Genomic DNA, 26,093 nt, shown 5'->3' with positions numbered 1-26,093 from the left:
ACAACTAGTAAGACCTTGTGGGGATGTGAAACAATCTGTCTGACTTCAAAGCCCATGCTTTCCTTAAGATACTGCACCACCTTTCATGCATTATCACTTGCCTCTCTCCACCTACTGTGATTTGGTTATTACACCCATCATTCCATTGAATTTGCCCTTGCCAAAGTCATCAATGTATTTTAAATTGCTCAAACCAATGGTATCTATTTGTTCTCTATTTACTTGCATTTGACACTGTTGCCTATTTTCTCCTTCCTGAAATTCCCTTTTCTTGTCCCTAAGGCTTGGTTTCTTTGACTTTCCTCTTAGTTGCTCTGTGTCTGTCAGCTACTTCCCAATCTTCTTTGTAGCTTCCTCCTTATCTTCAGCATAAGTGTTTCTGAAGCTTCTATCCTGAGCTTCTTCCTCTTCTCATTCTTCACATGCTGTCTCTGCAATTTCATTTTCATCTGATCATGCTCAAATCTACATCTCAACTCACGTATTTTCTCTCCTGAGCTCCATAGCCACAAATCTATTTGCTTACTGGGTATTTCTCTCCGGAGAGCCTTATTTTAAATGCTCTTGCTTTACCCCAATCCACTTATCTACTTATCTTCCAGATTACATGAAAAGCATGATCATTCTTCATTAGGATGGCCATATAATATATCAACTAAACGAGGACAGTTTTGAGAGAAGGGACTTCATTAATAATTATGCTGGCACTCCAAGTATAACTTGGAACTGTCTTGGTCTAACCAGAATGTGTCTTCCCTCCCACTGACCACTCAATTAAGCATAACCACTAGCATTCATCCTTGCCTCTTCTTTCTCATTTTCCAAAGCCAGTGAGCCACAAAGATCTGTAGCTTCTGTCTCCCTCCTATCTTTTGAACATGTGCTTTCCTTTCCGTCTCAATTACCATTGCCTTTTTTCATACGCTTCTTGTTTCTTGTCAGGATTTTTGCTGTGGTCTCCCATTTGGTCTCACGCTCCTCTAAAACGTCTTCTACATTTGTCAGAATGATCCTCTTAAAGTGCATATCAAATCACGTGCCTTTCCTGCTTTGGCCCTTTGATGGATATCCATAACCTGTGGCATAAAAGTTATGTTCTTTCCCAGGGCATCAGAAAGCACTTATACCCAATCCCATCTCACCACTTCTCCCTCTTGCACGCTAGAACTGTCCTGACATATAGTAGGTACTAACTAAACAATGAATGAAATCAGCATTTAAGACATAACCCCCCACACCAAGAACTTATTTCGGCAAGTTTACATAAATGTGAAGTAATACTAAATGTCATTTTTATATTAGGATGGATATGTAAGAAAAACAGGTTAGGTCTGTGGAACAAAATACATAATGAAATGTACATACAATTTGTGATGCAAAAATATGTATGATGTAAAATCCAGTTGATGAGATTTTTCTTAAAATGGAAAAGTGAAATCAGTGTACTTGTTTCAAAATAGCAAAATGCTCCCCAGAAAGTCTAAGTCAATTGATGGAAATATCAGTGTCTAAAAGAGAACTTGGCTTCCAGTAGGCACTCAATATTTGTTGAGTGGTTAAATACAAGAAATTTAGTCTCCATCAATTGGTTGTCTGTATGCAAGGACAATTCATTTGTGCATTTTATATATAACTGTTTCAATCATTTAGTCATTTGAGTCAAGTCACTTAAGTCAACTACCACTTCAGTGAACCAAACTAAATGTGGTGCAGAAAATCCAAATGATTGACCAAAAATGTCACTTTTTAGTCAGTTATTGAAGAGTTCCACAGATTAGCAAACAAACACATGAAAAATACAAGAGAAAAGAAACTAAACTGCTATTCAGTGTCTAAAAGAAATGTTACAGGTGTCAATCAAACTAGTTAATGTAGAAAATGTCTAAACTAGAAAAGCAAGTGATTGGTATAAGTTATTTTAAAAGTCTTACCCAATACTAGTGATAGTAGTGAACTAAAATTTCCACAGTGATGCAGGATATTCCAATAAGACATTGCATGAATGAGATTAGATTTTCTTCTAGGTAAGGACATTTTATAACTCCATTTTAAAGATTTTTTAAATATTGGAAAAGCAAATATATTAACTGAATAATTTCAATTCTGCTCTAAAACATAAATGATTTGCAAATTTGTTTACTATTATATTAATTACATTAAAATTACACTGAAGACATTTGATATTGTCCTTTTGAGCCTCAAATACCAGCATATCGTCAAACCCAGCTTTGCTTTCTGTGATTTATGGCTCTTTTTCTTTTTCACTGGAGACTCCTTTGAGTTCAAGACATTACTCCACCAAAGGCTTGTGCAATCTCCAAGCCTGTCATTTCATATTAGATCAATGGTGGAAAAGAAAAACTGTGCAAACTCTATCTTCTAAAAGATAATTGTGCTAAACACGTGCATTTTAAAGCTTGAAATTTTCAGAAGTGATCAGATGCTAAAGATAGACATTTATATCAATGGTTCATAAGTGTAGTGCTTTGAGAGATATAAAGATAGAGCACATTAATACTGCTCAATTCTCAAATCTAAATGTATTAGGAATATGTTCAAGGTTTTCACTGAACTTGAGTTTCCCTTTGTATGTGGAAAAGTGATAGTATGCACTTGCATCTTTCCAAGGGCAAAAGGCAGAAAATTCTCAAATTTTCCTCTCTCGCTGGTGAGAATCACTGAAAATTATAGCTTGGAGAAAATTTGAAGAGTATTTAATCAAAGGTTCCAAATTGGGTTCCATTCGATGGTAACTGGTATCTTTCATTTTTTTTTCAAGTATTTGAAAATAAAACAAAACAAAACAGGTAACAGTTCACAACTAGCTAAAATGTAAATTCTCTTTTGCTCTTGGCTGGAGTTAAATCACCTACTTTGTTAACACTGGCTACCTCATGATAAAAGATTTTGGTGAAAATTAAAATAGAAATATGAATTAATGATTACTTCAACACGATAAACAAAATATTTCAAAACGTGACTCTTGAGGCAGAATAATAAAAAAATGATCTTTGTGTAAAAAGCTGGCGAAACCTCTGAGGAGTCTTTAATATGTTAATCTTATAGATGAGAAAGCAGAGTGAGACAACTTTGTTATAACTGATCTTCCTCTTTGCTAAAGTCCTTTTTTCCTGTAGATTTATACATAATTTAATAGCTATGCCAGGCTGGCTTCATGGGTGTGTTACTTGTGCAGTCACACAAGGTCCTTTCCTTAGAAGGTCCCTATACTTGGATTAATGTTCTGCTGTCACTGCCTTGAAATTCTTTTCAAGCTTTGAACGGGGGGCTCTGCATTTTCATTTGGCACTGGGCCCAACAATTTATGAAGCCAGTGCTATAGCTATGCCTATGCCTTTATTTCATTATTTCCCCTAAAGGATGTAGGTTATCCAGGGAGCTTTCTTTTTTGGTGTTTCTCACCCCATTCCCAAAGATGCTTCTCATACTAGTGGACAAGTGGACATAGAGCCACACAGAGGGCTGAGACCTTGGCATCTTCATCTTTCTATTCCAAGTGCCCGGCTCAGGGCTTGATACAGAGAAGGTGTTGGATGAATGGGTGAGTGAATAAATGAATAGCAAATTATCAACAAATACCTGTTGACTTATTTAATTGACAGAACAGTCAAACTTTTAATAGTTTCAGGTTTGTGGGGCTTCCCTGGTGGCGCAGTGGTTAAGAATCTGCCTGCCAATGCAGGGGACACGGGTTTGAGCCCAGGTCCAGGAAGATCCCACATGCCGAGGAGCAACTAAGCCCCTGTGTCACAACTACCGAGCCTGCTCTCTAGAGCTGGTGCTCCGCAACAAGAGAAGCCACCGTGATGAGAAGCCAGCATACAGCAAAGAAGAGTAGTCCCTGCTCTCCGCAACTAGACAAAGCCCGCGAGCAGCAACAAAGACCCAGTGGAGCCCAAAATAAAATAAATAAAAAGTAAATAAATTTATAAAAAAAAAATAATTTCAGGTTTGCAATAAAAAGTGACTAGGTGGATCAGGAGAGACTAAAGGTAAAATATTCAAAGAAAAAAATTTATTGGAAAGAATAAATAGAATTGAACTGATGAAAAGTTTAAAGCAGGTAAGACTGAAATACAGTTTGAACTCCAGGTTGAATCAGAAGTGATGGGTGGAAGGAGGTATGAATAGTTAAAAGCAGTTAGATTTTTCTCAACAAGTTGTGTCCTGATGTGGATTCTTTCTTCTCAAATTCAGTTTAATACACATCAGATTCATCTTGTAATTCAGGAAATAAAATTTGCTGTCCAAGTTTGGGGAAAGGAGGGTATATAGGCTGTGTGTTCAGAAGGAACCAAGAGATTATTGATTCTTCTTTGACTATACCAAGAGTTTCTTGATCTACAGTTTTGCATTAATAAACAGAGTAGTATGAATAAAAATTTGCATGAAGAAGTGGATTTTTTATTGTTTCCTCTGCCTCTAGGCAGAATAGACAGAGCTCACGCTCTGGTTCCCAATTAGATTAGCTAAACACATTTTATTCTTTAAACGATGATAGTTTCTTACCCTTATGTTCTCTTTGGGAAACATATTTCTTACATTCAGTTTTGTAAAATAAAATAAAATAACAAAAAACTAACACTCCTTTCTGTGGAGTGTTTTATGTTGTGTTTGATCACCTACCTCTCATATTGCTTGGGAGTATCGGTTCTTTACAAATTATGTATCCCCCTCAGTGAGGTTATCTCTTAATGATCTATCTCCTTTACCTTAGATAATATAATACAGGTTTATCCATCTTTAAAGAGGTTCCCTATAACATTGTCTAGACTTTCTTTCTTGTTGCTACATCACACTTGAATAAGTGACTTAAATGGTGCACAGATGTCCAGGTGTGGCTTTAATTTCTTTTTATATTCCAGCAAAATAACTTATTTTAACATATTCATTACTTCTATTATGGTTCTACAAATTATGCATGGTGATGTTATGAGGCTGGTTCACTGAATATTAAATATGTGAAAGCAAGCAATTTTATGCTTCAGATGATTATTTATGGGAAAATTCAATTTTTGGAGGATGATAATAATGGTGGGATAGATGTGAATAATAGCACTGACATTCACAAGCAAAATAAAGCAAAAGTGGAAACAAGCATTTGGGGTAAAGATAGCTTTAAAGCAGTGAGTGGGAAGAGAAGCAGGGAACATCACTAGTCAGGGACGCTCAGATTCTAAACAGGCAATGATGAGGTCTTAGGACCACACACCTGAGCTCCAATTTACTGTGCTTATGGGGCCAGGTGAAGAATTGTAGGATTTTGTGAGATGCCCAAAAGAATTTCATAGACTATCTCTAATGGGAAAGGAGATGATCTCCTAGACTGATCTAGGAGAATATAGATTTTTAGTCCCCTAAATCTCCACTGAAATAGAATTACAAAGTTACAAAAACATATTCCTTGCCACCTAAGAATGTTCCTCATTCTCAAGATTGAGCAAAGTGAACTGCTGGGGCAATCCAATGAAGGTATCCTATAAGAAGTACGGTGAAATTGTCTGTACTGCTCCCATTATTATGGCACGCTTGAAGGCTTTAAGGATTCTGCTGCTGAAATTGTAGCCATCATTAAAAAAACTTCATCTAGAACTCTCAGCTTTGGTCCTGTGGCCTGTACTATTAGAATGCCCCAAGTTTACAAACCAACGAATGGAGGAGTGGGAGAAAGAAGAATGCAGGGTAAAACTATTTTGAGTTTCATTTCACAAGCCAACCTTAAAAACAGCAATATTCAAGCATCCAAGTTCCTTCAATTACCAGGAACCATTAACTTACAAAAAATAATTGTAAAAATAAAAAGAAGAACCAGAACCTTTAGTTCAGTGTTTAAATCTGCCTAAAACCAACCAGGCAGAAGAGGCACGCTATTTTTATTAATTTTAGAAAAATAATACAAATATATAATAGAAAATTGGTGATGAAGCAACTCACTTCAAAGGAAAGCTTGAGCTGCATGTTACATGCATATTCAGGCAATAGCAACCTGTTTGAAATTGCTATTGAGTATAATTCCAAATTTCTGCATTTTATCATCTCCTAGGCATAAATCCAAAGGCTAAAAGAGCAGAACGCAAAAAAGCCAAGCCTGAATTATGTTCTAAACCCTGTTGAATTTAATTTTACTTACAAAGCAGAATGTTACTTTGCCATTTAAACATGCCCCTCACGGTCCTGTAAAAATACCTGGTTTCTTGTTATCAACCTCTAAATTGTGTTATTCATTTAGAAAGCTCCAGTTTTAGGAGCATCATTCTAAATTACTAGACAAGTGCTACACAATAAATACACATAATCTGAAACAAACTGTAGTGAGAGAAGAAAGCAATTTTCTGTAAATTTGACTGCAGTGTGGGGTTTGCTTTTCCGTAAGCCTTGTAACTTTTAAAGGCATAAAGGAAAATTTTTAGCTAAATGAAATATCATGAGAGGATGAGCACTTTAAAAAGTTGATGTTTTATAATAGAGTAATACAGATACACATTTTTGTTATAAATTTGGAGAAGAGTTCAAATAACCTTCTGAACAGAACCATCATGTACAAAAACATGAACAAGCTGCCACTCATCCAGATACACACTTGTTTCAAAACAACATTTTACTTGAGCCAATGGTGGATGTACTACCCAAAATCAATAAACCTTGGATGACACATACAACTAAAACAAAGAGATGATGAAGCTTACATAGACCTTATATTTCCTGCTCAAGATTTTTATAATATTAATGAATTCTTAAAAAATTATGATTGGAAAACACTCCAAGTGGATAAGACAAGTTAATCTAAGATATAAGTTTTTGCTATAGATTGTGAAAGTTTTCTTTGCAGAGATCATGCAAGGGGTCTTAGCATGCAGTATTCACACCAGTCAAAATGTCATTGTTTAGGATTGAAAAGGGAGAGGTGAGATTCTGGTAATGTTCTAGTTCTCTTAAATGGTAATTTCATGGTGTAATGGTGTAAAGTAATTTCATCACTTTGTGATGTTTTTTCTTTGAGTTGTATACCTGTACACCCATGATTTTAAAATTTTTCTGCAGGTATATTTTTGCTCCATAAAAAAGCTAAAAGAAAGAAAGAAAGAAGGAAAAAAGAAAAGGGAAAGAGAGCAGAAAGAAAGGAAGGAAGAAGAGAAAGAAAGAGATGAAGGAAGGGAAGAAGGAAGAAAGAAAGAAAGAGAGGAAGGAAGGGAAGAAGGAAGAAAGAAAGAGAGGAAGGAAGGGAAGAAGGAAGAAAGAAAGAAAGAAAGAAAGAAAGAAAGAAAGAAAGAAAGAAAGAAAGAAAGAAAGAAAGAAAGAAAGAAAGATAGAAAGATAGAAAGAAAAAGAAAGAAAGAAAAAGAAAAAAAGGGAAAATATTACATGCTAAGAGCTGCATTTCCCATACTGGGGAATAATGTGCTAAAAGAAATTAGTGCTGTAGTCATTTACTTAATTCAAATAAGGTGTAGCTTTATTGGGTCGCAGAATCTGGAAGACTGGTTCATGGTTGGAAACCACTTAACTGTCATTTCTGCACAGAAAGACTGTGTTGACATTTCCAGACTTTTAAAAAATCCCTATCAACAGTCGCAAATGCCACCATATTAGGCATGCAGTTTTCCTGTTTCAGAAAGTAGAATTTAGAAGTTAGTGGAGGAAAAAAAGTGCCTGGGGGTTCCACTAGCTTTGCATTTGAAAAACACATACATAGAAAAAAAAATGTTGTCTCTGTAGTGTCAAAGTGTCTTTGTGACTCAACTGTTGAAAATTTCTGTTTGGCATTAAGTTGGGTAAACACCTAGTAACCACTTAGTACTAAAGGTGTTTTGGACCTGAAGTTGGCTCTGTAGGTTTTGTCTGTTTCTAAGGAGCAAGTTTCCATGTAATCTTTTCAAAGGCAAAAGGTTAAGCAAAAATGACATATATTGTAAAATCGAAAGTAAAAGGCACAGTACTGATGTGCTCAAAGTCCATGCATTTAAATTCCTTTGTATGATAATTTATGGTGATCATGTCTTCAGACTGCACTATTAGCATACTCACCCCTAACAAGAAGTTCTGCCTCATCTGACACACTGTCTGCTGTGGTCTGTACCCTGCAGCCATATCTCCCAGCATGCATCAGAAGGATGTTCCTGATCATTAAATCTGCAGAGGATGCTTGCTGAAAGAGGGATGAAGTGCCAGTTTAAAATGTTGCAAATCTGCCTAGTTCAAGGTGGTTTAAGGGGAACTTTGCATATTCAGTCAAAGGGCCCATTTTTGGCCTTACGATTTATATGACAACAATTCAGAAATCAAACACGCCCTACTTTAAGGAACACATGGAAGCTATGCTTTCAACAATTGCTAATAACGGGTTTGAACATTTAATATTGCATATAATAAGTTAGCAGCTACAATATTTAAAAAATATTTAAATATGCACAAACAAATTCATATCTTTAAAAGTACAAGAAAAATAATCAGTGAGCAAAAATTGTTGCTTTGCTATTCAGAGACAGGATTATTTTTGTGGCAAGAAAGCAGTATTGAAAGGAATAACAACACATGGAAATTAATTATGAGGCAACAGTAGTCAAAAGATTATCTTGTGTGGCTTTATTGAATGGCTCCTTTCGTAAGTACACTGTGGGCAACAGAATGAAGTAGTGCTTAGATGCAAGAGTGCTGGTCCCAAAGCCATGTGTTTTCACTTCACAGAGATTTAGTCCTTCCATAACCATCACCATCAGGAGTAGGGTCAGCCTGAATCTCTGTTAATCAATGCAATTACAGAGCACAAAGGTGCCTCAAAACACCTGATCCTTGTTGGAAGCATGATGATTAGAACACAGTTGAAGAACAACTGCAGTTAAGGAGATCAATAAGTATCAGGGAGATTATCTTTTAGATGTATCAGTTCATGGGATCAGTGATGATCCTACACTTTAGTATGACTGGCACAACCTTTCATTACTTAATCTTGTCTTTCATTTACTTTAACAGAACAGATAGATTTCCATTTTCATGAATGTGTGAAGAGCTGGTATTTACAACAACTCATGAGGTATTCTTTTTGGACAATAACATAGTGAAACTCCAATATGCTCTTCAGTTTCCATGTTGCAATCAAAAACAATTCACTGGAATGAGAGTATATGCATGCAGTATGAAATGACATCTTCAAAGAACTCAACACTCCTCTCCAAAGGTAGTTGGACACACGAAAGAATGTTTAATGCAAGCTATGGAGAAGCACCCCAGATTAGAGATCTTTAATTTGTTGATGGAATGGGTGAATTATCTTAAAAAATGATGCATTTGTCCTTATAGGGCAGTGTCTTAATGAGTATTTAAGACTCTAGTTGTTCACCTTTATTTTGAAATAAACTAATGGACTATATAAAAATCATGAAAGTGAGAGGAATTTCTGGAAATCTGTTGGATTCTTTATTTTTTCTTAGCATTTGTAAAAGGGTGAGAAGTCATTGGAAATTTTTACCTCTCAAAAGATGTGTGTTTCTTTAAATGAATCAATTAACTGTATACTATGTTTTAGCCATTTCTTTCTGGTATTTCATTTCTGGTTTGTTTGTTTTTTTCCCTTCCCATTAGTCTTATGATAGGAACTTCTAAGGGTATTGACGTTTTCTCTCATGAAATAATTGTTAAGACATGGTCTAGTTCAGTTATTTACAAGGCAATGCTTCTTGGTGAGAATGCATTAAAATGTCATAACAATAATTTCAAGGAATGTGATATTTGTCCAATGAATATCCTCCACTGCTAATTTCCTTAGAGAAAATTGTTACTCAAATTTCATTTTCTCATCTGTACTAGACTAAGTGCTCACTTCTTTCAAATCTGAAAAGGAAATTACCCTTAAAAAAACCTTTGATTTCACTTTGGGAAACAAAAGCAAACTGTAAACATCATAAGCCATGGTTCAGTTTCAAATCTACGTAATATAATACTGTCTAAATGAGCTTAAATATATTTACCAATTTATATAGTATGGATCCATCCTAGATGTGAAGATCTCCTTTTACCCATGGATTTCTAAGATGCTCTCCTAGTAGGGTACTCTGTTAAATTAATCAAGAATCAATGTGCACACCATGGGCCTAGAATAGGGTCTATGTTTAATGGAAAAGCTAAGGAGATGCCCAGAAAATCAGAGAGGACTTTATTATTTCCAGAAGTAACACTTCTGAAAGACTGTAGTCTTAGTTACTGGAGTTTTTTGTTTGTTTTGTTGTTTTTTTACTTGCTTGTTTTCCAGTTTCACAAACTGATTGGTGGTAGTTTAAAAACAGAAAAAGTAATGATTATAAGTAATTTTTCAGGCTCACATTTTTGACAAAATTATCTCATAAAATCACATTCTCGTGATTAAATAATTGATTGCCTTATTTTCCAGATCTTTTTCTTCCCAAATAATTGACTTCTTTTTGTCCTGGACAAAAGTCTTAAAATTTTTGTCCTTTTTGTTGAATTGTAGTGAAAGAAAACTTAATGGGATTAAGAAGAGACTTCATTGAAAATTACATAAAGGTCCAAGGAATTCAGAAGGGTAGAACATAGATTATCTTTTCTATGCTGTCCTTTCCTTGGTTCCTGCAACTAACAGCATGCAATGCTCTAGAAACTGGCTGAAGCTCCATCACCATCATCAAGAATAAAAGCCTACAGCCTATTATATATCTATTAATGACAAGACTATTGGAGGAGTTGAAATTGTCTCATTTGGGGCCCATTCCTCCTCTTTTGGATTATATCTGCATTATATTTTTACAATTCTAAACAGGGAAGATTAAAAGTAAAATGAATGAATTGTGAACACTAAACCTAAATTACCTTTTCAGGAGATTTACTGATCTTTCTAGAGAAGTAATGAGAAGAATTCATGTGGGAGCCCATTACACTTAATCTCAGCCCACAGTGTGCAGTTCCTGAGAGAGAACTGCCACTATTTAGTGCAGTTTTAATGAAATGGTTACTTACAGCAGATGTTTGCTTTCTTAAGCTTAAACCTCATTTTCACTTTTTCTCTCTTAGGAGTTACTCTCTCTTTTCTTGTTTTCTTTGACACTTGTTTGACACTGCCTTTTCTTTGCTGCTTTCTTTGGCTTCATGAACAAATTGCATTATGTGTTGCTTCAAAAGAACTTTCCCACAACCAGTGCTTAACACAACACTCCAAGCATTGTGCATCTAGCATACAGCATGCCACATAGCGGGCGCTCAATAACTATCTGTTGAATGAATGAATAAATGAGGGCTCTTTAAGAAAGAGGCTGTCTTTTCACTCTCTGTGGGAGTGGCAACACTGCCAAGTCATTTACATTTCTTGGTCACATGCGCTCATTAGAGCAGTTGCTAGATTACTGTAATTTTTATTTATGACTCAGAAATAATAGAGGAAATGTCATCCTTCCACTCAAGTCCAGTTCTTTATTGGCTTTCACTTGGACTAAGTGTCCTGCTCATCCAACATAAGACTGCCAGTTAAGACTTCCTAAAAATGGAAGCATATTTAACTTTGCTGTTCAAAGTACCTGTTAACTCTTGCTGCCTTGAGGATAAAGTCCAATTTCCTGGTTTCAGCAGAGGTCTCCTCAGAGCACGATTCTACCTCCTACGCTGAATTCTGTGCTTCTATGACATTAACCTCGCATTTCTTCTTACACCGGAATACTTCCCATAATTCTGCCTGTTCTGTTACAGATGCTCATTCTCCCTTCTTTGCCTGGAAAGATACTTTTAGACACAGCTCAAATGCCTCCTCCTTGGTTAAGCCTTTCTTCATTAGTTCTGCCACTGTTTAGTTTTGCTTCATTAGCACTCTGCTCATGTCTCTGAACTAGCACTTGACATTCTTGGAAGTCACGCCTAAGGTCCTCTGGGCATTCCCAGAGCTGAGCTGGGCATTAGGGCAGCCGATTGTCGTTGGGTGAGCTAATGAATGCATGGATGGCTTGCTTCCTTCCTTCTTCATGCCTGACAGTACCTCCTCCCCTCCCTCTTTTTTCTCTTAAAGAAATAAGGAAGGGAAATAGGAAAGACTATGGAGGAAGACAGCAGAAAAGAGTGCTGGAAGAGTATATAGAGGTTTTGGAATGACACAGAATCGTGTGAACCCCTGCTCTGCCACTTATTAAATTTTGAACTTGGGAAAATTACCCTATTGCTCAGAGCTTCTCTCATAGCTTCAATGTGATAATGCAAGTAAAGCCCATAGCAGTGTGCCTGGCACATAGTAAATGTTTGATAAATGTTATCTGTTAAAGGGCACTATAATTGCATTCTTAGCCAAGAGGAATATTTCCTTAATTGGTATTCACTCCTTCAACAAACTGGATATCAATGTTTTCCATAGCTATAGTAAGTTTTCTGGTAAGTGCCTAGCTTTATTTTAGATGTGTGTTATCCCCCCCTCTCATGGAATACTACTGCACTCAGAATAAGAAGACCTGAATTCTAGACTTAGTTCAGTACCTTCCTAGCCCTGAGACGCTGGGCAAGGCAGTTTACTGGCATAATAATAGCTACTCTGTCTCTCTCCTGAGTATTGAGGGAAACTGAATGAAACAATGTTCATACATGAACTCTTAGGAAATGCTTCAGAAAGGTAAAGTACTTGTAAAGCATTTTTTTCAGCAGGATTAGCAGAATGCTGTACACATAGTAAGCACTCTGAGAAAGTTTGGGGAATGAATTATCTAAACAACAAGATAACTTGACTGTTCTCATAAGAAGTGAATTCATGCTGAATGGCTTACTCAGAAACCTGCTAGGTATAGCAGTTTTTGTGTCCTTATTTAGGGTTTACATAACTTTCTCAACGGGCTCACATAGGGCACTTCTAGCATCCCCAGTCCCCACCAAAGAGACACATAAACCATTCCTCTCTATAAAGCAAAGTAGTACAAAATGTAAATTCTATGAGATGCAATTAAAAAAATACCTTCTAACATAAAAAACTGGGTATTAGCTATGAGACATGGATTATTAGATATGATTAATGTTATTGACATAAAATCTTGGATAGTTAAAATACTTTCCTGCTAACAATATTTCTTTTTCCCAGAGAATAATTTGCTTAAAGTAGCCTACCATGATAAGAAAATAATACACATATACATTATTCTTCCTTTTACAATTGTTTTTTTCTTAGACCTTTATATAATGGGATTTACATTCATGATGACCTGGGTTTTAATATATTTTTTAAGAAAGTCGCTGTTATTAACTCACATGCTTAAATAATTGGATATATTATCTGAAATAGAAATTTTAGTTGCTTCCAGTGATGAAAATACTAGACAAAATGCTATTTGACAGACATTTATGTCTATTATGATGAAATATTAAATTCATCCAACAATGCATTGAAGATTAAAAGTAGGTAAAAATGGCTCTACCATGCCATTACTGGGACCTTGGTATTTACATCAAGCACATATTCTAAAAATGTATTGTTAAGTACTAAGACAAATGCAGAAAGAGTTTTTCTTAGGGACATAGATTAAAGAGGAAAAACTAGTTGATGACTCATTGATGAACTCAGGATGGCTAGGTATCCAAACTGGATCGTTTAGTATTATAAACACAAAGTCACAAATTTATGGGATCAGTCCACTACCTTGGTTAAAATGAAGATTAGGAATTATGAAGCAACTCAAAGCAAGAAATCACAATTAAATTTTAACACAATGAATTAAATTTTACAGATGACGATATTGAATATATGAAGAATACTGAGTGGATGAAAAAATGCTGTGTATATTACATTAGTGTTCCTCTTTTCCCAAATTGGCATACAGGATTAGGGGGTGTGATATTTAACTTGTCGGTGGATGCCAGACTTAGGTGGCATGTTTGTGCCCTGATTCTTGAAAGATGTCTCTTATCTGGTCATATGTACATTGACTCTCCTTTCCCTAGTGGCAAGGTAAATGGGTATTCCTTTAGCTAAGATTAACATAAACGGCCAAGGCAAAAGGATTCCATTATAGATGGAATATTTTTGTCCCCTCAGATTTATATACAGTAAGTCCCCTATGTACAAATGTGTTCCATTTCGAGAGTACATTCGCTAGTCTGATTTGCTCGTAAGTTCAACAAAGTTAATCTAAGTACCCAACTAACACAACTGGCTATATAGTACTGCACTGTAATAGGTTTATAATAGGTTTATAATATTTTCACACAAATAATACATAAAAAACAAGCACAAAAAATAAAGAAAACATTTTTAATATTACAGTACTGTAGTACCTTGAAAAGTACAGTAGTACAGTGCAACAGTGGGCATATAGTGGCTGGCATTGAGTGAACAGGTAAGAAATAAAGATACTGTACTACTGCACTCTATACAGTACTGTACAGTAAAGTACACAAAAGCACAGCCACTTGTAGAGGATGCACACACGTGACAATGTATGCCAGACACATGAACTAACTTATGTGAATGGACATGTGAACACATGTCCACATCTTTAAAAGTTCGCAACTTGAAGGTTCGTATGTAGGGGACTTACTCTATTGAAACCTAAACCCCAATGTGATGGTATATGAAGGTGGATGTTTGGGAAGTAATTAGAGTATGAGCGTGGGTGAAGCCCTCATGAATGGTATTAGTGACTTTATAAAAGAGACCTCAGAGAGCCCTCTCACCCCTTCTGCTGTGTGAGGACACAGTGAAAAGATGACCATCTGTCAATCAGGAGGCTGGCCCTCACCAAACACCAAACCTGCCAGTGCCTTGAACTTGGACTTCTCAGCCTCCAAAACTATGAGAAATAAATTTCTGTTGTGTATAAGCCACCCAGACTATGGTGTTCTGTTACTGTAGCCTCAATGGAATAATATAGGCCCTAAGTATGTATACTGTCATTTCTATATTAATCTAGTGCTTCTAAACTAAAAGAGGCATGAAATAGATAAGGTCACACAATTTATCAGTCTTATGCTTCTTGAATTTACTCTTAACTACATCCTACCTGTTGCCAAAGTTTGTCTTAAATGATTACTGAGAATATTTGACTCATAGTTCTTTTATTGTTTATGCAATTATCACTAATCATTCAGTAGATATTTATTTCTATGTGCTATGCTAAGCTTTGGATATACAGATATAGATTCTGCACTTAAGGAGTGCTTAGTCTAATCCAGGTTTGATGGGAAATTACAGGATGAGAATGTGGAGCAGCTTCCCTTACATCTGTATCTAGGCTTGGAAGAGATGTAAAGGAGACAGATGGATGTGTTATCTGATGGCACAATACTCAGACCAGGTCCAGAGAGAAGTGTTTTCTCCTCCATGTGCTTCACATAGTTTTAGCAATCATTCTGTGAGAATTGACTCTTAAATTTAGGTTTTTAATAGTAGCTTTCAAACCAGCTCTTTATATCCTCTATGTTATGCCCTCTCTTTGTCTCACCTTTACCCATATGACATGGCATTGCTAGGTTAATCCTTTTTTAAAACTGATTTTACTTACAATCTCAAACATCTTCATTGGCTATCTTCACCTATTGCCTACAGGATGGTCTAACTTCTTACTCAGCATTTGAGGCTGGATGCAACCTATCTTGTCTCTCACTTCTAGTGGAAAACATACTCTCTGCAACTTTCTTCAAGTTGTTCCCCAATGAACTGCCAAAGTCTCCAAATTCTGTGTCACACGTTAAAGCCTTGTTCAAGTCTTATCTCTTTCAGAAAGGCTTAACTGACCACAAGGACTGGCTACATCATTTTTGGGTCTCAGTGCGAATTGAAAATATGAATCCCCATGTCCAAAAATTATTCAGAATTTCAAAAGACTGACAGCCAAGCTTTACACCAAGTACACGATCCTTCTCAGTGTTGGGCGCTGGGTGGCCACACAGCACACCCATGAAGTTTGCCCCACTGAACTCTCCAGTCCACACTGATCTCCTGGAACATGTATGCACATTCTAGGCAATGGTGCTCTTTGGAATAAATATCAAAGGAAAAATGCATCTCTTTTTAAATTATAAAACACCTATCCTTTCCTGCCTTAATGTCTTTACCTTCTCTTTTATTCTTCATTGACTTGAGATATTTTCTCTCAATGCATTTTAGCATGAAAGAATAAGAATTGTTAGATTATACCTTCTTAAGCCTTGTGTTAAAAAACAGTGATTAACTTTATGCTTTATACTGAATATTTGTTGTGAACCTATCCAGACATTAGCATATTTATGCATTATTCCATCCAAATATTCTTTTTACTTTTTTCTTACATCTCCAGTACAAGCACAAAGCTCACTGATACACCTCTGTCGGCTTCAATCTGTTTGGTATGTTGGTGACAAACAAGGAGACAGCATCTTATGCTTCGAAGAATGGAGATGGGGACTCCGTCTAAACTTTACAGTCCTAGAGCTGGAAGGGACCATGGAGGGACTCTCATCCTCACTTTGAAGTTGGCAGTTTTTTAAGTGCCATGGCAGACCAGTTTTCTTTAAGAGAATTCTAGGCAAGAGTGGTACTTAAACTCACATCATTAATATTATGAGAAAATCATTCTTAGTGTTTGTGTGACAAATCAATTTTTTCATGGAATCTCTTCAGTAATAATATTTTATAATCTGAATAACACCTGGTCCATAGGTTGGCTCAATGAGGCAACACTGGTAGAGGTAAAAAGATGTTAACAATCATGGCAGTAATCAATGTTTTTCCCTAAGAGTGAATTACACCATTGTCTAGGAATAGAATAATCTTACTGTCTTTCACTGCTTATGCTTTTTAAATTACCTCCACTGATGTTACATAAAGATGATACAACTAGTTAGAAAAAAATTTTGTTCCTCCATGCATTAGCTTGTGTTCTGTAAACAGCTAGTAATGGTCTGTCCACCAGGAAAGCTCTAGAATAATAACATTTTACAATAGCTATACATTTATTTTATGAGAGCTCATAGCATATGCACAGTTAAAGTTGTTCATTCATTCATATAACAATCATTTGTTAGAGTGTCTAATTTGTCTAAACAGGAAACTGAAAACACTTGGCACCTTTGAAGTTATGCCCTTGTCCTTTGCTCATAGAAAATATGGCTGAGCTTTGACCCAACCTATGGATTCTTCTCAACGCAGTGTTTCAGTTGACTGGAGTTGGTACAAAAGATGAAATCTGTCATATCTGATCTGCACATGTCACAAGATAAGAGATAAATTGTGCCTTTGAGAAACTCACAATGCAATGTGGGAGGTAGACAATTAGCTCTAATGCAATGTGATGTGTTAAAATAAATAATAGGACAAAAATATCATTGCAGAAAAAATTGATTTTAGTGTGCAAAGAAAAATAACAAATCATCTGGTTCAACCAATTCCTATAGCATTTGAGAAGACCGGGGGCTAAAGAGTGTAGGTGACTTGTTCAAGGGCAAGTTAAGCATGAGGGCTGAAGTAGAGCCTTGGGCACTTGACTCTTAGTCAAGTGTTCTTTCCACTCTACTATTGTGCCTATGAAACAAATCCTTGTTCTACTTAAACTTGCAGGTAATTTGATTCACTTGTACAAGTTGAAGCACAGTTTGGCGAGCGTACCAAAATAAAATGCTTTCAGTATACGGTAACAACCACAAAACTATTATTAGAAATTAACTCTCCAAATAAACCATAGAATGATCTGAGAGCTCATGTTTTTAAGACTGCTCTTTATCAGCCATATCCAAACATGAAATGTTACATCTTCCCTTGAAATGCCAGAATCACCTTTCTGATAACACGCATGACCCATTAGCTTCATTTACCCATGCCATCATTCAACTTTTCTGTGACTTTTAATCCAGCATTGAGAGAATTTTCTGTGTGTGACCCACAACTGGTATGTTTTCCTTTAGCCATGTGTAGTTTGTAGTGACACAGCTTTAGCTAAAGAAGAATTTACCAAATTTGACTTCCTAACTTAAGTGCATAATTTAGAGGGAGCAATATTTTACTGATATTTCAACGTGTCTGTTCTCTCTTTTCTAGTTCTGTCCTATTTTATATTTATTTTTGAAGTTAACACTATTTTGTTACACCATCATATAACGGCTTCCAGGATGAATTGTGTTTTATTTTGCTACTGATTTTTACATTGTGGAATAGTCAGTGTCTACACACAAGTCTATTCCCATCCTGGCTATGGGAAAGAGTGCTCAGACACCCGTCTGGAGGTTTTCTATTTCTTTCCTGAAATCACAGAGCCCAGGCAGGCAGAATATGGTAGCTCTCATCTCACCCATCAGTTAGGGCCAGTATTGATCTGATATTCTTATAAAGTCTCAAAGTCTTAGGAATGTGGTAGACCACTCTGTGTTTCATTGATTTTGCATAGAACTATACGAATTGGTCCGGAATGAGGCCAGTTTGTTTGTGTGCCTCTATTTTACTTAGGACTCTTAGATGCCAGCAATTTATCACCCTGGGTCCCTGGAATCATGAGGGAAGGAGAGGCTAATGCTGAGCCTAGAAGACTCATTTGGCTACCCTGGCTGAAGGCTCAGCCACTGTGGAACAGATTCAAGTCATCCTCATTGTTACCTACCTGATTTCATGAGCCACAAAATTGTAAGCAGAGCCAAATGGTTGTCATTTTCCAACACTAAGTTTTGGAATGGCTTGTGGTACAGCAGTAAATAATCATAAAATAATTGGATACCTAGAAGTGGGGTGCTGACATAACTAAAGTCTAAACATGTGGCACTGGCTTTGGGGTTCTAGTGCAGAGGTTTGGAAGGCCATGAGGACATTATTACTGAGACCTGGAAGGATCTCAAGGAGACTATTGGTAAGGGCTTGAGGAACAGTGAAGAAACTTCCTGGAGAGTGGAGAAAAGGAGATGAGCTGAAAGAGAGAAATGCTCATTTCTCAAGCAGACTATAGAAGAAATCTAAAGGAGCTGAGGCTCCAGATGGAAAACAGAAAGACTCTTCACCTTTAGTCGTGCCAAGTGGTAACAGACTAGTAAAGTAAGAAATGGCCTTGGAAAACATCAAATCCAGGATGCTACCAAATAAAACATATTCCCAGGGTAAAGGTCCCAAGTGTGGGCTAAAAGATACTTCATTTGCACTGGAATATTACAGGCATTTTTCCAGAGGAACCAGACCCTCTGTCCAAGATAGGGAAGAATTCAAAGAAACTGTTAATGGGAGGTGAGAAAGTATTGAGAAGATCATAATTGGAGGATGGAGGAAAAGGTAAGTGAGTTATGAATTGGCAGAAAAATTAGCAAAACCCTTGCCTGCAGTTACGTGGAAGATGAGCTCAGCGTATGTCTCATAGAGGTCTCTTTATATATATGAAAGAGTATGGTTTGCTATGGAAAAAGTGTGTTGACAGATGTTTTAAAAGGAAGAAAAATGACCATGAATGGTGGAGAAACTTTTATACCTAATTTTTTTGCAAAAATATAATATTCCACATGGAATAATTACTTTTATATAAGAATTTCTAAAGATGTATTTTCCAGTTAAATATCTGTTTCAAGTTTATCCTAAAAATTCAAGTTTTTTTCTCATTTTATTTGCAATATTAGTAAATATTTTAACAAGTACAATCTTCAAGAAGTAGATGTATTATTTCAACTATGGGCTTTATGACCAAATACTAAGTATTCTTTTGCCAAGGCTAACTTGATAGTTGCTAATGCTTAGGAACAAGTTTCTGAGTCAAAAAGTACCCCACTGCAAAACAAGGAAATTTGGGTCACAGCATCCATTTAAGCACTGTCATTCACAGTCATGAAGATTCTCATCAACATCAAAAATACCTAGAATTTAGGGAATTCAAACACATCAATGTCAGAAAAGACTAACTATTCAAACTACTGCTTAGGTTGTGAGCTACAACAGCAATCTTCCAATGAAGATTCAATCAGAAGAAGAATAGTTCAGTTAAAAGGAAAGGTCAAACTGAATAAATGTGTCAATCAGAAGCCAACTATGAAAAGTTCAAGGTCAAGGACTCTCGCAGTCAAATTCAACTGACATTTTGAAAGTGATTGAGACATTTTGATACAGAAAACTCATTTTTAATAAGTCTTTGTAATTTTATGAAAGAGAATTCACCAATTATTTAATGTATAAAAATCAGTTTACTCAGAGATTGAAAAACTGTCAGAGGCCATAGTCTATTACTTCCCCTCACTTTTCTGTAAATATATAATACTGCTTCTGATATTTCAAGGAAGAGTTACAAGACTCTTTCAAAGCTGCACATCTTTGAATTGACTGCAACACCAATGATTATATATGTACATATATTTTGTCCTAAGATTTCATATTGCTAGGGCTTGAATGGTTCATTATATGTGAAATATTTTGTGTGTGCTGTTTATACAAATTAAGGGATGCTGTGTCTTACCCAGAAAAAGGACATTGTTCCATTCTATAAGATTACTATTGCTTTTAGAGAAATTTTTATTTAGCTTTAGAGAAACATTTTATCATTTATTGAGATATTATATATACAAATATACTCTTAGCCATAGGAAGAATTGTGATTTGAGATTATTTTTTCAGTTTGGAACCCCTTCTGAATTAAGAATTTTCAAATTCTAAGGACATCATGAGACTGAAATATCTTCCATAAATCAAGCAAGTATGCAATATTTAACAGAATAAAATGTGATTTGGGGGTGATCAATGCCCCCTCCTGAAAAAATGTTTAGTGTTCACTAAAACTTTTAAAGATGATTTCACTGTTATCAGCTAGCATATCTGAAGAGTTTTTTGGGTTTTAATCTTTGACCATAACCTTTAAAGATAATAGAACTTTAGAATTAGATAGGAACATTAGGAGTCATCTACTCTAACCTTTTCACTTTGACGATAAGGGCTCAGAAAGGTGACATGAATCATCCAAGGTATTACAGAAGGGCTTTGTCCCTAAGTAGGCTTTGTCCCTAAGTAGGGACAAAGCTGGGCCCACACCAAAAATTCTTGACACCACCTCCACACCAGATCTAGTAATATTTTACCATATAATGATGTCACTCAGTAGTGTACTTTGACATTATATCATTTATGAGAAAAACATCTGGCAGCATCTATTTAAATTAAAAATAGTTTTGTTCTTTTACCCTGCAATCTATTCCTGGGAATCTATCCCAAAGAAAGGAAATTATTAACACCCAAGAATGCAGATATTCAGAGATGTTTTCTGTAGTATTGTTCATTAATCTCTCAAAACAGGAAACAGAGTTAATATTTACTAACAGGGCAATGGCTAAATTGAGGTATAGTCATATACTTATTATGTACCCATTGAAAAGAATGAATTAGAGATATATCATGTGACATGGAAGAATTAAGATAATAATGAGATGCAAAAAATATGTAAAGTATGTTTGAATATTTTAAAAAATAATCACAAAAATATCCCTCCACGTATGTAAATCTAACTAGGATTACGGTAGGGCTGAGGAAAATATAGAAGGAAATATATAGAACATTAAAAAGCTTAACTAAGTGTGATAAATGCTTTCATGGGAGGATAAAAGCAGGGGAAAGTCATCCTAATAAAAGCAGCATACATGATGTAATCTCACTTGTGTAACATGTGTACCTGTGTATGCTTGAAGAGATGCATGGAAACATGATTATAAAAATTAATGGTGATTACCTTAAGGTAGTATGATTCCAAGGGATTTTTATTCTCTTCTTTCTAATTTTAGTATGTTTAAATGATCTATAATAAGCTTCTATTATTTATATAAGTAGAAAAAAAACTCTACCTTCATTGTGGTGAAAAAATGAAAAACTGACTTTGATTTAGAGCTGAAAGATATTGTTACCATGGAGAAGCACCAAGCCAAGTGTTTATCATCAATTGCAGATATTATAAACAAATCAGCTTGTGTGGCTTAAACAATCCATGCCTGATAAGCAGATCTTCCCACACAAGTGAAGATTGCATTTCTGTTTCTAACTACAGATAGTCCTTTAAAACTCAGTCTCTTTATGATTATGCATCTCTGACTTGTGGTCCTCTCGAGGCATCTGTTAACAAAGAGTCTTAATATTTCCTTATGCTGAATGTCAGACTTATTTAGCACTGCAGTTGTATGTTAGCAATCAATAGCTGCATTCTGTTTGTCATCACGTGATATGTTGTTCTTCATATATTCTTTTTTCTTAACATCTTTATTGCAGTATAATTTCTTTACAATGGTGTGTTAGTTTCTGCTTTATAACAAAGTGAATCAGCTATACATATACATATACCCCCATATCTGTTCCCTCTTGCATCTCCCTCCCACCCTCCCTATCCCACCCCTCTAGGGGATAGCACTGACCTGATCTCCCTGTGCTATGCAGCTGCTTCCCACTAGCTATCTATTTTACATTTGGTAGTGTATACATGTCCATGCCACTCTCACTTCATCCCAGCTTATCCTTCCACCTCCCCTTGTCCTCAGGTACATTCTTTATGTCTGCGTCTTTATTCCTGTCCTGCACCTAGGCTCTTCAGAACATATTTGTGTTTGTTTTTTACATTCCATATATATGTGTTAGCATATGGTATTTGTTTTTCTCTTTCTGACTTACTTTACTCTGTATGACAGACTCCAGGTCCATCCACCTCACTACAAATAACACAATTTCGTCTCTTTATATGGCTGAGTAATATTCCATCGTATATATGTGCCACACCTTCTTTATCCATTCATGTGTCAATGGACACTCAGGTTGCTTCCATATCCTGGCTATTGTAAATAGAGCTGCAATGAACATTGTGGTACATGACTCTTTTTGAATTATGGTTTTCTCAGGGTATATGCCCAGTAGTGGGACTGCTGGGTCATATGGTAGTTCTATTTTTAGTTTTTTAAGGAACCTCTATACTGCTCTCCATAGTGGCTGTATCAATTTACATTCCCACCAACAGTGCAAGAGGGTTCTCTTTTCTCCACACCCTCTCCAGCATTTATTGTTTGTAGATTTTTTGATGATGGCCATTCTGACTGTTGTGAGGTGATACCTCATTGTACTTTTGATTTGCATTTCTCTAGTGATTAGTGATGTTGAGCATCCTTTCATGTGTTTGTTGGCAATCTGCATATCTTCTTTGGAGAAATGTCTATTTAGGTCTTCTGCCCATTTTTGGATTGGGTTGTTTGTTTTTTTAGATATTGAGCTTCATGAGCTGCTTGTAAATTTCAGAGATTAATCCTTTGTCAGTTGCTTCATTTGCAAATATTTTCTCCCATTCTGAGGGTTGTCTTTTTGTCTTGTTTATGGTTTCATTTGCTGTGGAAAAGCTTTTAAGTTTCATTAGGTCCTATTTGTTTATTTTTGTTTTTATTTCCATTACTCTAGGAGGTGGGTCAAAAAAGATCCTGCTGTGATTTATGTCATAGAGTGTTCTGCCTATGTTTTCCTCTAAGAGTTTTAGAGTGTCTGGCCTTACATTTAGGTCTTTATTCCATTTGGAGTTTATTTTTGTGTATGGTGTTAGGGAGCATTCTAATTTCATTCTTTTACATGTAGCTGTCCAGTTTTCCCAGCACCACTTATTGAAGAGGGTGTCTTTGCTCCATTGTATACTCTTGCCTCCTTTATCAAACATAAGGTGACCATATGTGCGTGGGTTTATCTCTGGTCTTTCTATTGTGTTCTATTGATCTATATTTCTTTTTTTTTGCCAGTACTATACTGTCTTGATTACTGTAGCTTTGTAGTATATTCTGAAGTCAAGAAGTCTGATTCCTCCAGCTCCGTTTTTCTTTCTCAAGTTTGTTTTGGCTATTTGGAGTCTTTTGTGTTTCCATACAAATTGTGAAATTTTTTGTTCTAGTTCTGTGAAAAATGCCATTGGTAGTTTGATGAGGATTGCATTGAACCTGTAGATTGCTTCAGGTAGTATAATCATTTTCACAATGTTGATTCTTCCAATACAAGAACAGGTATATCTCTCCATCTGTTTGTATCATCTTTAATTTCTTTCATCAGTGTCTTATAGTTTTCTGTATACAGGTCTTTTGTCTCCTTAGGTAGGTTTATTCCTAGGTGTTTTATTCTTTTTGTTGCAATGGTAAATGGGAGTGTTTTCTTAATTTCACTTTCAGATTATTCATCATTAGTTTATAGGAATGCAAGAGATTTCTGTGCATTAATTTTGTATTCTGCTACTTTACCAAATTCATTGATTAGCTCTAGTTGTTTTCTGGTGGCACCTTTAGGATTCTCTATGTGTAGTATCATGTCATCTGCAAACACTGACAGCTTTACTTCTTCTTTTCCGATTTGGATTCCTTTGATTTCTTTTTCTTGTCTGATTGCTGTGGCTAAAACTTCCAAAACTATGTTGAATAATACTAGTGAGAGTGGACAACCTTGTGTTGTTCCTGATTTTAGAGGAAATGGTTTCAGTTTTTCACCATTGAGAATGATGTTGGCTGTGGGTTTGTCATATATGGCCTTTATTATGTTGAGGTTAGTTCCCTCTATGCCTACTTTCTGGAGAGTTTTTATTATAAATGGGTGTTGAATTTTGTCAAAAGCTTTTTCTGCATCTATTGAGATGATCATATGGTTTTTCTCCTTCAATTTGTTAATATGGTTTATCACATTGATTGAGTTGCATATATTGAAGAATCTTTGCATTCCTGGGATAAACCCCACTTGATCATTGTATATGATCCTTTTAATGTGCTGTTGGATTCTGTTTGCTAGTATTCTGTTGAGGATTTTTGCATCTATGTTCATCAGTGATATTGGCCTGTAGTTTTCTTTCTTTGTGACGTCTTTGTCTGGTTTTGGTATCAGGGTGATGGTGGCCACATAGAATGGGTTTGGGAGTGTTCCTCCCTCTGCTGTATTTTGGAAGAGTTTGAGAAGGATAGTTGTTAGCTCTTCTCTAAATGTTTGGTAGAATTTTCCAGTGAAGCCATCTGGTTCTGGGCTTTTGTTTATTGGAAGATTTTTAATCACACTCTCAATTTCAGTGCTTGTGATTGGTCTGTTTATATCTTCTATTTCTTCCTGGTTCTGTCTTGGAATGTTGTGCTTTTGTAAAAATTTGTCCATATCTTCCAGGTTTTCCATTTTATTTACATATAATTGCTTGCAGTAATCTCTCATGATCCTTTGTACTTCTGCAGTGTCAGTTGTTTCTTCTCCTTTTTAATTTCTAATCCTGTTGATTTGAGTCTCCTCCCTTTTTTTTTTTTGATGAGTCTGGCTAATGGTTTACCGATTTTTTTAATCTACTCAAAGAACCAGCTTTTAGTTTTATTGATCTTGGCTATTGTTTCCTTCATTTCTTTTTCATTTATTTCTGACCTGAGCTTCATGATTTCTTTCCTTCTGCTAACTTTAGGGTTTTTTCTTTTTTTTCTTTCTTTCTTTAATTGCTTTAGGTGTAAGGTTAGGTTGTTTATTTGAGATGTTTCTTGTTTCTTGAGGTAGGATTGTATTGCTATAAACTTCCCTTTAGTACAGTTTTCCTGCATCCCCATAGGCTTTGGGTCATCGTGTTTTCTTTGTCATTTGTTTCTAAATATTTTTTGATTTCCTCTTTGATTTCTTCATTGATCTCTTGGTTATTTAGTAGTGTATTGTGTAGCCTCCATGTGTTTGTATTTTTTACAGATTTTTTCCTGTAACTGATATATAGTCTCATAGCGTTGTGGCTGGAAAAGATATTTGATATGATTTCAATTTTCTTATATTTACCAAGGCTTGATTTGTGACCCAAGATATGATCTATCTTGGAGAATATTCCATGAGCACTTGAAAAGAAAGTGTATTCTGTTGTTTTTGGATGGAATGTCCTATAAATATCAATTAAGTCCATCTTGTTTAATGTGTCATTTAAAGCTTGTGTTTCCATACTTATTTTCATTTTGGATGATCTGTCCATTGGTGAGGGTAGGGTGTTAATGTCCCCTACTATGTTTCTGTTACTGTTGATTTCCCCTTTTATGTGTTAGCATTTTCCTTATGTATTGAGGTGCTCCTATGTGGGGAGCATAAATATTTACAATTGTTATATCTTCTTCTTGGATTGATCCCTTGGTCATTATGTATCCTTCATTGTGTCTTTTAATAGTCTTTATTTTAAAGTCTTTTTTGC

General features: G+C 35.7%; 1 protein-coding gene across 1 annotated transcript in view; it reads right to left on the bottom strand.

Annotated features, from left to right (window-relative positions):
• Positions 1-26,093, bottom strand: part of CNTN5 (contactin 5) — a 1,371,764-nt gene that overhangs the window by 135,595 nt on the left and 1,210,076 nt on the right. Inside the window, exon 16 of the mRNA XM_082339878.1 lies at positions 8,047-8,167. Coding sequence (XP_082196004.1) covers positions 8,047-8,167 — 121 coding nt within the window. The remainder of the gene's footprint in view (positions 1-8,046; positions 8,168-26,093) is intronic.

The sequence above is a fragment of the Balaenoptera borealis genome (genome assembly GCF_965194805.1).
Source record: "Balaenoptera borealis genome assembly, chromosome: 11".
NCBI lineage: Eukaryota > Metazoa > Chordata > Mammalia > Artiodactyla > Balaenopteridae > Balaenoptera > Balaenoptera borealis.
The sequence above is the reverse complement of the archived record's forward strand: the minus strand, read 5'-3'. Positions and strand labels throughout refer to the sequence as shown.